Genomic DNA, 13343 nt, shown 5'->3' with positions numbered 1-13343 from the left:
TGCCATTGCTCCCCTGCAACTGATACTCAGAGGCACACACTTGAGGCTGGAGGTGGCCCACAGCCCTCTGACTAGTAGCCATTGATAGATCTCTCCTCCATGAAGTCATCCAAACCCCTCTTAAAGCCATCCAGGTTGTTGGCTGTCACCACATCCTGTGGCAGAGAGTTCCACAAGTGGATCACGTGTTGTGTGAAAAAGTACTTCCGTTTGTTGGTCCTAGACCTCCTGGCAATCAATTTCATGGAGTGACCCCTGGTTCTAGTGTTATGTGAGAAGGAAAAGAATCTCTCTCTCTCCAATTTCTCCACGCCATGCAAGATTTTATAGACCTCTATCATGTCTCCCCGCAGTCGTCTTTTTTCTAAACTAAAAAGCCCCAGGTGTTGTAGTCTTGCCTTGTAAGAAAGGTGCTTTAGGCCCCTAATCATCTTGGTTGCCCTCTTCTGTACCTTCTCCAGTTCAACAATGTCCTTTTTAAGATGTGGTGACCAGAATTGTACGCAGCACTCCAAGTGTGGTCGCACCATAGTTTTGTATAAGGGCATTATAATGTTAGCCGTTGTATTTTCAGTCCCCTTCCTAATGATCCCTAGCATGGAATTGGCCTTTTTCACAGCTGCTGCACATTGAATAGACACTTTCAATGAGCTGTCCACCACAACCCGAAGATCCCTTTCCTGGTCCGTCACCGACAGCTCAGATCCCATCAGCATATATTCGAAGTTGGGGTTTTTCGTTCCAATGTGCATCACTTTACACTTGCTAACATTGAACCGCATTTGCCATTTTGTTGCCCACTCCCCCAATTTGGAGAGATCCTTTTGGAGCTGCTCACAATCCGTTTTGGATTTCACTACCCAGAAGAGTTTGGTATCATCTGCAAATTTGGCCACATCGCTGCTTACCCCTGCTTCTAGATCATTTATGAATAAATTAAAAAGCACTGGTCCCAGTACAGATCCCTGGGGGACCCTACTTCTTACTTCCCTCCATTGTGAAAACTCTCCATTTATACCTACCCTCTGTTTTCTGTCTTTCAACCAGTTAGCAATCCACACATGTACTTGTCCCTTTATTCCATGACAGCTAAGTTTCCTCAGGAGTCTTTGATGAGGAACTTTGTCAAAAGCTTTTTGCAGTCCAGGTAGACTATGTCAACTGGATCACCTTTATCCACATACTTGTTGACACTCTCAAAGAACGCCAAAAGGTTGGTGAGGCAAGATTTACCTTTGCGGAAGCCATGCTGGCTCACTCCCATCAGGGCCTGTTCTTCTAGGTGCTTTACAATTTTATCCTTGAGGATGTTTTCCATCAATTTGCCTGGAACGGACGTTAGGCTAACCGGCCTGTAATTTCCCGGATCGCCCCTGGATCCCTTTTTGAAAATCGGTGTTACATTTGCTATTCTCCAGTCCTCTGGTACAGAGCCCGATTTCAGGGATAAGTTAAATATTTTAGCAAGGAGGTCGGCAATTTCACATTTGAGTTCCTTGAGGACTCTTGGATGGATGCCATCCGGCCCTGGTGATTTGTTAGCTTTCAGTTTTTCCAGACAGTTTAGAACATCATCCCTTGTCACTTCTATCAGACTCAGCTCTCTAGCCTCCATCCCTAAAAAGCCTGGTTCAGGAACAGGTATATGCTCAGTATCCTCTGCCGTGAAGACAGACGCAAAGAACTCATTCAGTTTCTCTGCAACCTCCATATCCTCCTTAATAATCCCTTTCACTCCCTCATTGTCTAATGGCCCAACCGCCTCCCTGGCAGGTTTCCTGCTTCTGATGTACTTAAAGAAGTTTTTGTTATTCCCCTTGATACTTTTTGCTAAATGTTCCTCAAACTCTCTTTTTGCCTCCCTTATTGTCACCTTGCATTTCTTTTGCCATAGTTTGTGTTCCTTTCTGTTCTTTTCGTTTGGACAGGCCTTCCAATTTCGGAAGGAAGTCTTCTTCGCTTTTATAGCTTCCTTGATGGTACCCGTTAGCCACGCTGGCATCCTCCTGGACTTAGTGGTACCTTTCCTCCTTTTGGGTATACAATCTAACTGGGCTTCTAGTATTGCGGTTTTGAGTAAATGCCATGCACTCTGGAGTGAAGTGACTCTCCTGATTTTCCCCCTCAGCTTTCTTTTCACCATACTCCTCATTTTGGAGAAGTTTCCTCTTTTGAAATTCAAAATGTCTGTGTTATACATCCTTGGTGATTCTCTCCCTGCATGTATGCTGAATTTGATGGCACTGTGGTCACTGTTCCCTAAAGGGTCGATGACACTGACATCACGCACCAGGTCCTGGGTGTCACTCAGAATTAGGTCCAAGGTCGCCTTCTCTCTGGTCGGTTCCAAGACCAACTGTTCTAAGGCACAGTCATTTAGCGTATCTAGAAATTTGACCTCTTTGTCCTGACTTGAATGTGAATTTACCCAGTCTATGTGTGGGTAGTTGAAATCACCCATAATTACAGCCCTGCCTCTCCTTGATGCCTCCCTGATTTCCTCCTGCAACTCCCAGTCACTGTCGGCATTTTGATCCGGAGGGCGATAGCATGTCCCCAGTAGCACGATTCCTTTCCGGCCTTGTATAGTCACCCACAGGGTTTCTGTGGAGTACTCCAGTCCACCTAGGTTTTCTAGCTTGTTAGATTCTATCCCTTCTTTAACATACAGTGCTACCCCTCCTCCAAGACGCCCCTCCCTGTCCTTCCTATAGAGTTTATACCCAGGGATAACAGTGTCCCACCGGTTCTCACTGTTCCACCATGTTTCTGTTATGCCCACTATGTCTATTTCTGCATTAGCAACAAAGCACTCCAGCTCACCCATCTTGGCTCTGAGGCTTCTGGCATTGGCATACAAGCACCTATACACTGAATCTTTCCCCTGATGTATACTATTCCTTTGACTCTTTGACCTGCTGGCACAGCCTCCCGTCTGTTCTTTATGCAGTTCTGCTCCGTCCCCATCTGTTTTATTTGAATTCTTTGCAGCCTCACACTTTAAAGGATGGCTTTTGCCAAATGGGATACTGCCCAGCTCCCATCGGCTGTTCCCCAGGTGTCATTTTAAAAGCTGCTCTGCAGCCTTTTTGATTTTAAGCGCCAGCAGTCTGGTTCCATCTTGGTTCAAGTGCAGCCCGTCCCTTTTGTACAGGCCTTGCTTGCCCCAAAATGTGTCCCAGTGCCTAACAAATCTAAAGCCCTCCTCCCGGCACCAACGTCTCATCCACACATTGAAACCCGTCAGCTCTGCCTGTCTCACTGTACTTGCGCGTGGAACAGGTAGCATTTCTGAGAATGCTACCTTGGGGGTCCTGGATTTCAAAATGCTACCTATCAGCCTAAATTTGGCTTCCAGGACCTCCCGACTGCATTTCCCCACATCGTTGGTGCCGACGTGCACCACGACAGCTGTCTCCTCCCCAGCACTGCCTAGGAGCCTGTCTAGACGCTGCGTAATGTCCTCAACCTTCGCACCAGGCAGGCAAGTCACCGTGCAGTCAACACGCGGGTCACAAACCAGGTAGTCAGAAGGGTGGGTATAGGGCATAATCTGAGTACACATGATATAGCCACCTTCCTGAAGGCAAGCAAGTCTAGTGGTCAGTGCCTGGATGTCTGACTACCTGGGAACCCCGTATAGGCCCTCCCTGGGATGGAAGAAAAACAGGACTGGAATGTAAAACACATAGATCTCAATGGGGTCTGTGATGATCCAGGAAGAGATTATGGGTCTTTGTGCACAGCTTAATGAAAACATGAACTTAGCGTGCAATTCAATAAGCAAGTCCAGTGTTCGTGATTGTCGGAAAAGGGGTTGAAAATAAACAGTGTTGTAACAATTTCATATAAAATGTATGGAACAGCCATAGTTGAAATATGCTGCATGCAGTTCTGGTCACCTTATTTTCAGGAAAGGGCCATCACCGTGATCGAGTCGGTAACCCTTTCTCCTAAGGAAAGGCTAAAAATGTAACATAATAAATAAGTGCCAGCCCCTAGTACCCAACTCTGTAAACTGACTTCAGGAACGTAGTGGGAATCTCAGACAAACCATACCTTCACTGCCAGTCTGGTTTTGGCCCTAACCTGGCACTGGCAATTTGTGAGGCTGCTTTGTATGCTTGGAAGCCCCATTGAAGCACATAAACTCTGTGCGATTATGTAAGGAATACTAGATACTTCTTGATATATGTCTCTAATTATTTTTGCTCCATTTTTATATTACATGCTGCCTCATTAGTGGCAAATATATCTCTCCTAATGCATTTTCTTGGTTGAACATCTTGGAATGCAATAAAATTGTGTGGTATTTAAACAGGGAAAAAGACAGCCTAATGAAAATAAAATACATTTTTCATTTTTAGGCATTTTTTCCTGTTTCTCCATAGTAGGCTTGAGAACTTGCTGCTTTTGGATTCTCTTGGGTGCTACTTGGTGCCAAAGAGGTTTAAAAGGCAGGAAATCATGCTGCTAAACAAATATTCAACATAGCAATATCCTTAGACTGTATAAACCCTTACCACTGGAACCATGGCTCTTGGTACGGTGCCAGCCACAACAAGGATTTCATTCTGATCGAGACATCTGAATGCTACTGTGTGTAAAATAAAATAGAGGAGCTGGAAAAGGATTGTGTTCAACTGTTGATGTGAAGGAAGGGTTCCCCCTCCCATTAGATGTGTGTGGTATTATGTCAGCAGCTGTACCCTTGTGCATTGTCTACGTTTTTGTTATAAAGGTAAAGTTCTAACTCTTACAGTTCTAGCAATGATGTAAACCCTATTCAGACATTAGCTCTATTGGCACATTATGTGTGACATGGTACAATTTGTGTACAGTGAATGCACATACAGATATGTATGTATCAAAGTATGTACAATAGTACATGTCCAGTCTATACCTTGCATTGCATTTGAGGAGGCCTGTACCCAGGCTCATTTTTAAAGTGAACACGTATATGGTCATTCATGCAAAAACATGTTTATAGATTTCCATATGCATGTACAAGATAATGTCTGAACAGGGCTATCATATTGTATGGATGTACAGATATCCATACTCATGGGCGTTTTTGTGTAAATGACTCTATGTGTGTTCACTTTAAAAGCAAACTTGTGGACATACCCACTCAAATGCAAGGTACAGATTGGAAGTGTACATGCATTGAACATAAAATGTAAATAACTATATGTGTGTACAAATTTGTACATACATACCCTGTACACAGATTTTGTGCACATTGAACATAATGTGTGAATAGGGCCATGATGTGTGTATGTAAACCCTGATGATATTCTTCATCTGGAGACGGGAAGTTGAAGCAATTCCTAATGTCTAAGCGCTGGTTCTGGCATTCAGTTGAGGGGTAGTGCTGCAGTGGTGGTGTTGAGAAGCAGTGCACTTTCCTGTCCACCATTACACAGGTAGCCTCCAGTGTGAATTGGGTCTTAAGAGTGAGTACCTGGATTGTGTAATCTTCCCTTACTTTTTCCCATCCCATTAAAAAATAATAATAATTACCCAGCAGGTTCAACATGCTTCAGATACATTAAATCTGTAATCCTTGCCTGTAAGGAAAGTCAGTATTGCTATGTTGGGGCAAAGCATTTTTTCTAAAAGCGTTGCCCAGATGTAAGTATCAGTGGTCTAGAAAAGCTGCAGAATGTAACTTCCTTTATTCAAGTTAGTGCTGGACACACAACCTTCAGGGATGCTTTACCCAATGGTTTGTGCTCAAAGTCCCTTCCATTTCTGTGGCATCATGTTAGCTTCAGGCACATTCAGAGCACTTTTCCCTATAAGGCATGCCGCTCACACATTTTCTAATGTCTGCTCAGTTAATTTTAGATCCCGCTCAGATTGAATCAGGAAGGTCCCACTCTGAGTGCACATGTGCACACATTGCCTTGATACTGCCACCCAGAACAAAACTCATTCTGCACCCAGATGAAAAAAAGCAGAGATAATACTGATTCAGAGTATGAAACCATGGGTGTGTATAAGTTAATAATTAACCTACATTTTACATTTGCAATTTTTTAATGTGTATTATTATATAACCACTACTTTTCAACAGAAAATTCATGTTGCAGTTTACCTAGCAAAAGGAATGGAAAAAAGAGAGAGAGAGAAAGTATGATAAAAATGGTTCCCTGTCACCTAAGGGCTCAGAATCTAAAAATGAACTCCTGTCTGTGGCTTCCAGCAGCATCTGGTGGGCCACTGTGAGAAACGGGATGCTGGACTAGATGGGCCTTGGGCCTGATCCAGCAGGGCTGTTCTTATGAAAAGATTATTTATTTATTTATTTTTACATTTATATCCCATTCTTCCTTTACATTTATATCCCGTTCTTCTCCTCACAACAACCCTGTGAAGTAGGTTAGGCTGAGAGAGAAGTAACTGGCCCAGAGTCACCCAGCGAGTTTCATGGCTGAATGGGGGTTTGAACTCGGGTCTCCCTGGTCCTAGTCCAGCACTCTAACCATTACACCACGCTGGCTCTCCAGATAGAAAGGAGGTGCCAGTAACAGCTGCTGGAAGGGATACTATCCTGAGTTAAGCAGGGGCAGCTGTTCTCCTTCCACTGGAGAGCCACCCCTTTAAAAGGTGCACTGTGTTTGTAATTTTTGCGCTTACAGGGGGGCGGGGGATGGGACAATAACTTCAATTTTAGTTAGTTTCTCTCTCTCTCTCCCCAGATATGCCTCTTCATGTACGGCGCAGCAGTGACCCTGCGTTAGTTGGTCTCTCAACATCAGTAAGTGATAACAATTTTACTTCGGAAGAGCCGTCACGGAAAAACCCCACAAGATGGTCTACAACTGCAGGCTTTCTTAAGCAGAATCCTTCTGGGGGAGCCAGGAGTCATGAAAGAAAGGTAACAATTCCACCCCCTGTATATACTCCATACATGCACACTGCATGCACTTCTAAGTGTGTTATAAAATACTATTAATAATTTTGGGTGTTGTCCTTTCATGTGGATTCATGGTGGATTGTAACCATTGTATCCGTATCTTTCTCTGCCTGTATAGGGCTCATGGAGTTATCCAGGGCTGCAAACTTTGGCCCACCAGCTCTTGTTGAACTACAACTCCCACCATCCCTGATGAATGGCCACTGTGGCTGGAAATGATGGGAGTTGTAGTACAGCAAGAGCTGGAGGATCGAAATTGGGCGACCCTGGTGTTAGGTTTGGAGGGCCTGAGGAAACAAAAAAGGGGCAGACTAAAATGGCAGAGGAATAATAATAATAATTATTATTTATTATTGCATTAATGAAAACAAAAGTTGCTAACAGGTAACTCTAGGGAGTGAAGACTGAGTTGCAGCCTACCATATGTCACTCACTTTTATTGGAGGAAATTACTTTAAGAAGCAATTATTGATTAAGGCTATAAGATATACACCTGGCAGATCAGATCAAAGATCAGTTTTGTCCACCATTTTGTTTTCACTCAGGGACCAGCCAACTACTTATATGATCTCAGGTTTGTAGGGTCTAGGCCTGGGGAGGGCATTAGGTAGCTTGGTAGTTATTGGTATCTCCCAGGCTAGTCTGAAGTAGCTCTCCTGGCATTTGAGCTAACTTCTCCCTCCCTACCTTTTGAGTCAATTAAGTACTGCAAATCTGATTGACTGATTGAGAAAGGACATCAGGGCATCATTTTTAATTCCTCTCTTTGGCCAATCAGGGTTGCTTTTATTTTCTCTCCCGTTGATTTATCTCCAGTTTCTTCTCCTACAAAGCAGCCTTTCTTGCTTCCTTCCTATTGAGCAACAAAATTGTACAAGAATTTTGGTGGTTTGATGTTAAAATTCCTTCTTCTGTCAACACAAATTTTTGTAAAACCTATAATTCTGTTGTTCGTTCTGCCTCCCCAAGCTACCATTTTGCAACTGATTCCACCCCCCCCCCCCGTCATGATTTCATGCTGGTAGCTCCGAAACTTCTGGCAGAAAGAAAGAAAGAAAGAAAGAAAGAAAGAAAGAAAGAAAGAAAGAAAGAAAGAAAGAATCTCCCGGAAGCCTTAGGTCTGCCCACCCGCAATCTAGCTGTATGTAGGCCATAAGGTGCTATGGAGTGTTTCCGTTGTATCTAAATGGCTACTGTTCCAGCTGATTCCCGCTCCCTACACCATTTCTGTCAAGCACATCAGGTAGCTCTTGATGTTATGTCATTCTGTTATAGTACATGATATAGAATTGAGAGGAAAGAGTTGTGTATGCAAGAACAAAACAGTGGAGTTGAATCAGGAATATTAATGGTTTAATGAGTCAGATATTGTACAGAGAGGCGAGTGCAGAATGCTTTTCAGTTCTCTTTCTGCTGGCTATTTGTTAGTTCCGCCTCTACTCCAGGACTGAAATACAAGCAACTAAGGTTGGTTGTGCTGTCGATTTGGTGTCAACCCGTGGCGACCCAAAGCCATGTGTGTTTCTTGGTAGAATACAGGAGGGGTTTACCATTGCCATCTCCTGCGCAGTATGAGATGATGCCTTTCAGTACCTTCCTGTATCGCTGCTGCTCGATATAGGAGTTTTCCATATTCTGGGAAAGACACCAGCGGGGATTCAAACCAACAGCCTCCAGCTCTCTAAGCAGGTTATTTCCCCACTGCGCTATTAGGTGGCAGCCCCGTTCAAAAACTGGGACGGATCAAGAAGTAGATTAACAAAAAACACCACTCATGACACTTTCTGCTTAAGATGATAATATTTATCATTTATATTGTGCTTTTTGAGTGAGCAAACTACTTCACGTATATTATATTGATGTTATCTTTACAACACGTGGATAAAGTAAATCCTAATAACCTCAAATTGCAGTTGGGGTTGATAATTAGGAGACTGAGTTGCTTGTGTAAGGCCACCTGGTGAAGCTATGGCAGAGGGAAGATGTGAAATGGGCAAGTCCTGTAGCCCAGCAATTCAGCCACTATGCCACACCAATCCATTTCCCAGTCTGCCTTTGCACAACTGGGCGCCTTGCAAATAACAAAGGAAAACTGCAGATGGTTCCATAACTTCAATTAAAGTTCTGAGACAGACTGACTCACAATGTGTGGTAATTCCTCCCCCCGCTGCATATTCTTTCTGAGTTCAATATCTCCACATGAGGAATAACTGGTGACTAAAGAAATCAGCATGAAGCTTGTTTTCCTCTGTACCTCTATTCTTAAACAGAAGACATGAAAGGCATTTTTTGTTTTTGTTTAGTCCCCCGATCTTTTCTTCTCTGACCTAATTCTGACTGTGAAAGTACTTTTTCCCCCTTAAAGGGTCTGATAATGCTTCATTTTCAAAGCTTAGTTATAGAAATCAGTTCTCCAGGTAGATGCATTGTGCATTACTTTTGGGTTCATGGCTGAATAGTGTGTGTGTGAGAGAGAGAGAGTTCATAATTATTTTAAATAAAAATCAATCTTGTGTATTGCTGTAGATTCAAGGGTTGAATCTACAGTAACCCAGTAACCCAGACTAAGTTAACAGTACTACTCAGGAGTTGCCCTGAGACTACTTAATTTCAATAGGGCTTGCACTTAGGGTTTCCATGGAGTAATTTAGTCAGAATGACAGCCATGGTGTCAGTAACTGTCTTTGCATCAGGATCTATCTCCAAGCTGCTCTCAATTTCACTAATTGGTTGATTCAGCAAAGGTGGGCAAATTAAAAACAGTAATTATTTCAAGTCATTAAAGCATCTGTTGTCCCCTTTTGGGGACCTTTCTTCTGAAGTACTGTGTTAGGAATAAGGGAAAGTGCCTTATACCAAGTGAGACCATTGTTCCATCTAGCTCAGTTTTTTCTATCTAGACTGGCAGCGGCTTCTCCAAGGTTGCAGGCAGGAGTCTCTCTCAGCCCTAGCTGGAGATGCCAGGGAGGGAACCTGGGACCTTCTGCATACAAGCAGGCAGGTGCTCTTCCCAGAGCAACCCCATCCCCTAAGGGGAATATCTGACAGTTCTCATACATGTAGTCTCCCATTCAAATGCAAACCAGGGCAGACCCTGTCTAGCCAAGGGGACAATTCATGCTTGCTACCACAAGACCAGCTCTCCTCCCATCAAGGAGGATGGGAGGAGAGTTCCTTTGTTCTAGTTCCATTAATTCCCAGTGCCAAGTCTTAAAAGCATAAAGAAAAGCACAGCTAAAAGGGGAAATTGACAAAGAAATAAAACTAGTTAGAATTTTGTCCTGTTCCACATTTTTAGTCTACTTTCTGCATGGAGATCACCTTGCTGTCCATGTGTCCATTCACATGTGTGTGCCCTCTGCAACAACTTTGCAATGCCTGCACCAGATTTGGTACATATGTCAGTTGTCCCCACAGAGGGACACCTGAACAGCATGGGGTTTTTTAATGATGTCATGAACCCTCATCCAAGATGGTGGCCACACGCAAAGTAGGTGGATTAGTTCTTACCTGAGCGGCTTGTTTTGAATTAAAGAGCCTGCTGTGTGAAAGAGGAGAACAGTTCCTGTTGGTGATGAATCAGGTGGCAATGGCTATAATAACTTGCTCTCACAGGACAGTTGGGTTCTAAAGAGCACTTAGTGATGCAGCAGATGGTGGAGATGTTGCTGCTGCTGAGTTATGTGATGCTGTACTGTGCATGTGTGCCCCATATATATTGAGGATGAATGGAAAGAACTCCTTCCTTGGGTTCTGTCTGTGGTGCTCTGCCACTAGCCCAGGAAGAGGGAAAGGTGTTTGAGGGATGAGAAGGTGGGTGGGTTGGAAGGAACAGGTTCAGGGGCTAGCTGACTGATTAGAAGGGTGGTGGGAGGCAAATTCCTCTTAGTTTGGAATGAAATTGAAGCCTGAGAACAATTCAGGGCTCGTCGTTGAGAAGAGCACTATGACCTGCTTGAGACTCATACTTTTCTGAGTGCGTAAGAGCAGGTTCAGCATATGAAAGCCATTAACAACATAGGAAGCTTCCTATATACAGAGTCCGACCGGAACTCCATCTAGCTCAGTCTTGTCTACACAGACTGGCAGCAGCTTCTCCAAGATTACAGGCAGGAGTCTCTCTCAACCTGATCTTGGAGATGCCAGGGAAGGAACTTGTAACGTAGATGCACTTCCCAGAGCGGCTCCATCCCCTAAGGGGAATATCTTACAGTGTACAGTGCTTACATCTAGTCTCCCATTCAAATGCCACCAGGGTGGACCCTGCTTAGCTAAGGGGACAGGTCATGCTTGCTACCAAGAGACCAGCTCTCCTCTACAATGAGCTCTCATCTACATTGTAGTGTAGTGGTTAGAGTGTGAGACTGGGATTGGAAGGATTGGTTCAGTTGCCTGTCCAGCCATGAAGCTCACTTGCTGACTCTAGGCCAGTCACTTATCTCTCAGCCTAACCTATCTCACAGGGTGGTAAAGTGTGCCATCAAGTCGATTTCGACTCCTGGCACCTACAGAAGCCTGTGGTTTTCTTTGGTAGCATACAGGAGGGGTTTACCATTGCCGCCTTCTGCGCAGTATGAGGTGATGCCTTTCAGCATCTTCCTATATCGCTGCTGCCCGATCTAGTACCAGCAGGGATTCGAACCGGCAACCTTCTGCTTGTTAGTCAAGCATTTCCCTGTTGTGCCACTTAAGGTGCTCACAGGGTGATAGTGGGGATAAACATAATCCTGCACACCACTCTCTGCTTCTTGGAAGAAGAGTGGGAAATAAATGCAAAAATAAACAATCGTCTGTTTAGTTATGGAGCTCACTGCATTCTGACTTGGGCAAACCACCACTGATTACCTCGTGTACTTACAGAGTTGCTGAATGGGTAAAATCAGATCAGCTAAAATCAGATTATATAGGCCACACTGTGTTATTTTGAGGAAGGACAGGATGATAAATATATTGCAAAAAGTAATATATTTGGGGTCCAGGGTGGTGATTCTTGGCTTAGTTAGTTAGTTAGTTTTCTATACTGCCCCAAATGACTGTGTGATGTTGCAGTTTACAACATCATAAAACAAGTTAAAACACAGAAGTAAAAAAAACCACCCAAGTTAAAACAATTGCAAACTCAAATTAAATTAAATTTAAATTTAAACTAAAATGCTTAGGTGAAAATATAAGCCTTTAGGGACTTATTAAAAGTTGTCAGAGATGGGGAAGCTCTTATCTCAACAGGGAGCGCATTCCAGAGTCTTGGGGCAGCAATGGAGAAGGCCCGTCTGTGCATGGCCACCAAACGGGCTGGTGGCAGTTTTAGACGGACCTCTCCGGATTATCGCAATGGGCGGTGGGGTTCATGGCGAAGAGATGTCTCTCTCTCTTAAACAGTTGTTCACGAGTATATTTGAAAGCCTCTTGGTTGCCTTGGACCATGTTATATTTACATTTTTGTTCTCTCTGTGGCCGACCAGTTCTCCCTTAGCTTCACTGTGGTAGTCCTTCAGAAAACAAAATCTTGGCCTCTTCCATTATTTGCATTCCGTACAAGTAAATTTCATTGGCAGGGAGAATACCCATTTTTGTGCTCATCAGTAACCCTATTCACACGTTAGGTTCAAAACCCGTGTACCCAGGTTCAATTTTAAAATGAATGCTGGTACAGTCATTCACACATAAATATGTGCAGGTATCGGTACACTCATGCAACATAATGTCTGAATAGGGCCACTGATACTAAACCAAACAACAGTAGTTTGCATAAACAGTGATAACTGGCATTTTGTTTTTGGCCTTCTCCATCTTTATTTAAGGTCAGTACAGATTTGGAAGCATTTTAGACTTTACGGAGACAGGAAGTGTGCTCAGATCAAGCAAATCCAGTTCAGTGAACTTGGAGTAATATAATCGAGGTGTTCCATTCTCTTAGAAGTTTAGCTAGAGGCGCAGTACCATAAGCGCCTGTACATAGCACGGAGCAGCCAAATGTCAGTGTACCCAGTTTGTAGGAGATTAAGCACTGTGCAGTTTCACCATACACTCCTGTCTCTTTGCATCATTAGCTGTTGAGCATGTACTTACTCTTGATTTCCTTGAAAATATTTGAAGTGCACTGAAGCATCACATCACTGGAAATGAGTAGGGTGACCAAGATGAAAAGGAATCCGATTGATCTAGCATAGTGATGGGAAACCCAGACACAGGGGAGCATTAAATCAGGACGGTGGGGAGAAGTAATGTAGGTTAGTACAACAGCTATTGATAATGCATCTCTTTAAAATTTATTTTCTTATGTGCCAACTGCATTAATCTTGATAGCAGTCATTGGGAATAGTAAACGCTGATAGACAGAAGTGTACATCTGGAAAAGCAGTGAATGTCATTACCGTCTTAAATTTTAAAAAAACCCACATGTTATCTTCTGTTTGTATAG

The 13343-nt window shown here is 43.6% G+C and overlaps 1 protein-coding gene across 9 annotated transcripts in view; it reads left to right on the top strand.

The window, feature by feature from the left end:
- The window catches only part of PARD3 (par-3 family cell polarity regulator), a 766284-nt gene that overhangs the window by 312486 nt on the left and 440455 nt on the right, over window positions 1-13343 (top strand). For all 9 annotated transcript variants that reach the window (XM_053261606.1, XM_053261605.1, XM_053261600.1 and 6 more), the window contains exon 4: window positions 6705-6883. In XM_053261606.1, the coding sequence (XP_053117581.1) occupies window positions 6705-6883 (179 nt within the window). The remainder of the gene's footprint in view (window positions 1-6704; window positions 6884-13343) is intronic.

This window comes from Hemicordylus capensis, chromosome 6 (assembly GCF_027244095.1).
Source record: "Hemicordylus capensis ecotype Gifberg chromosome 6, rHemCap1.1.pri, whole genome shotgun sequence".
NCBI classification, from domain to species: domain Eukaryota; kingdom Metazoa; phylum Chordata; class Lepidosauria; order Squamata; family Cordylidae; genus Hemicordylus; species Hemicordylus capensis.
This window is presented reverse-complemented; position numbering and strand designations above follow the sequence as displayed.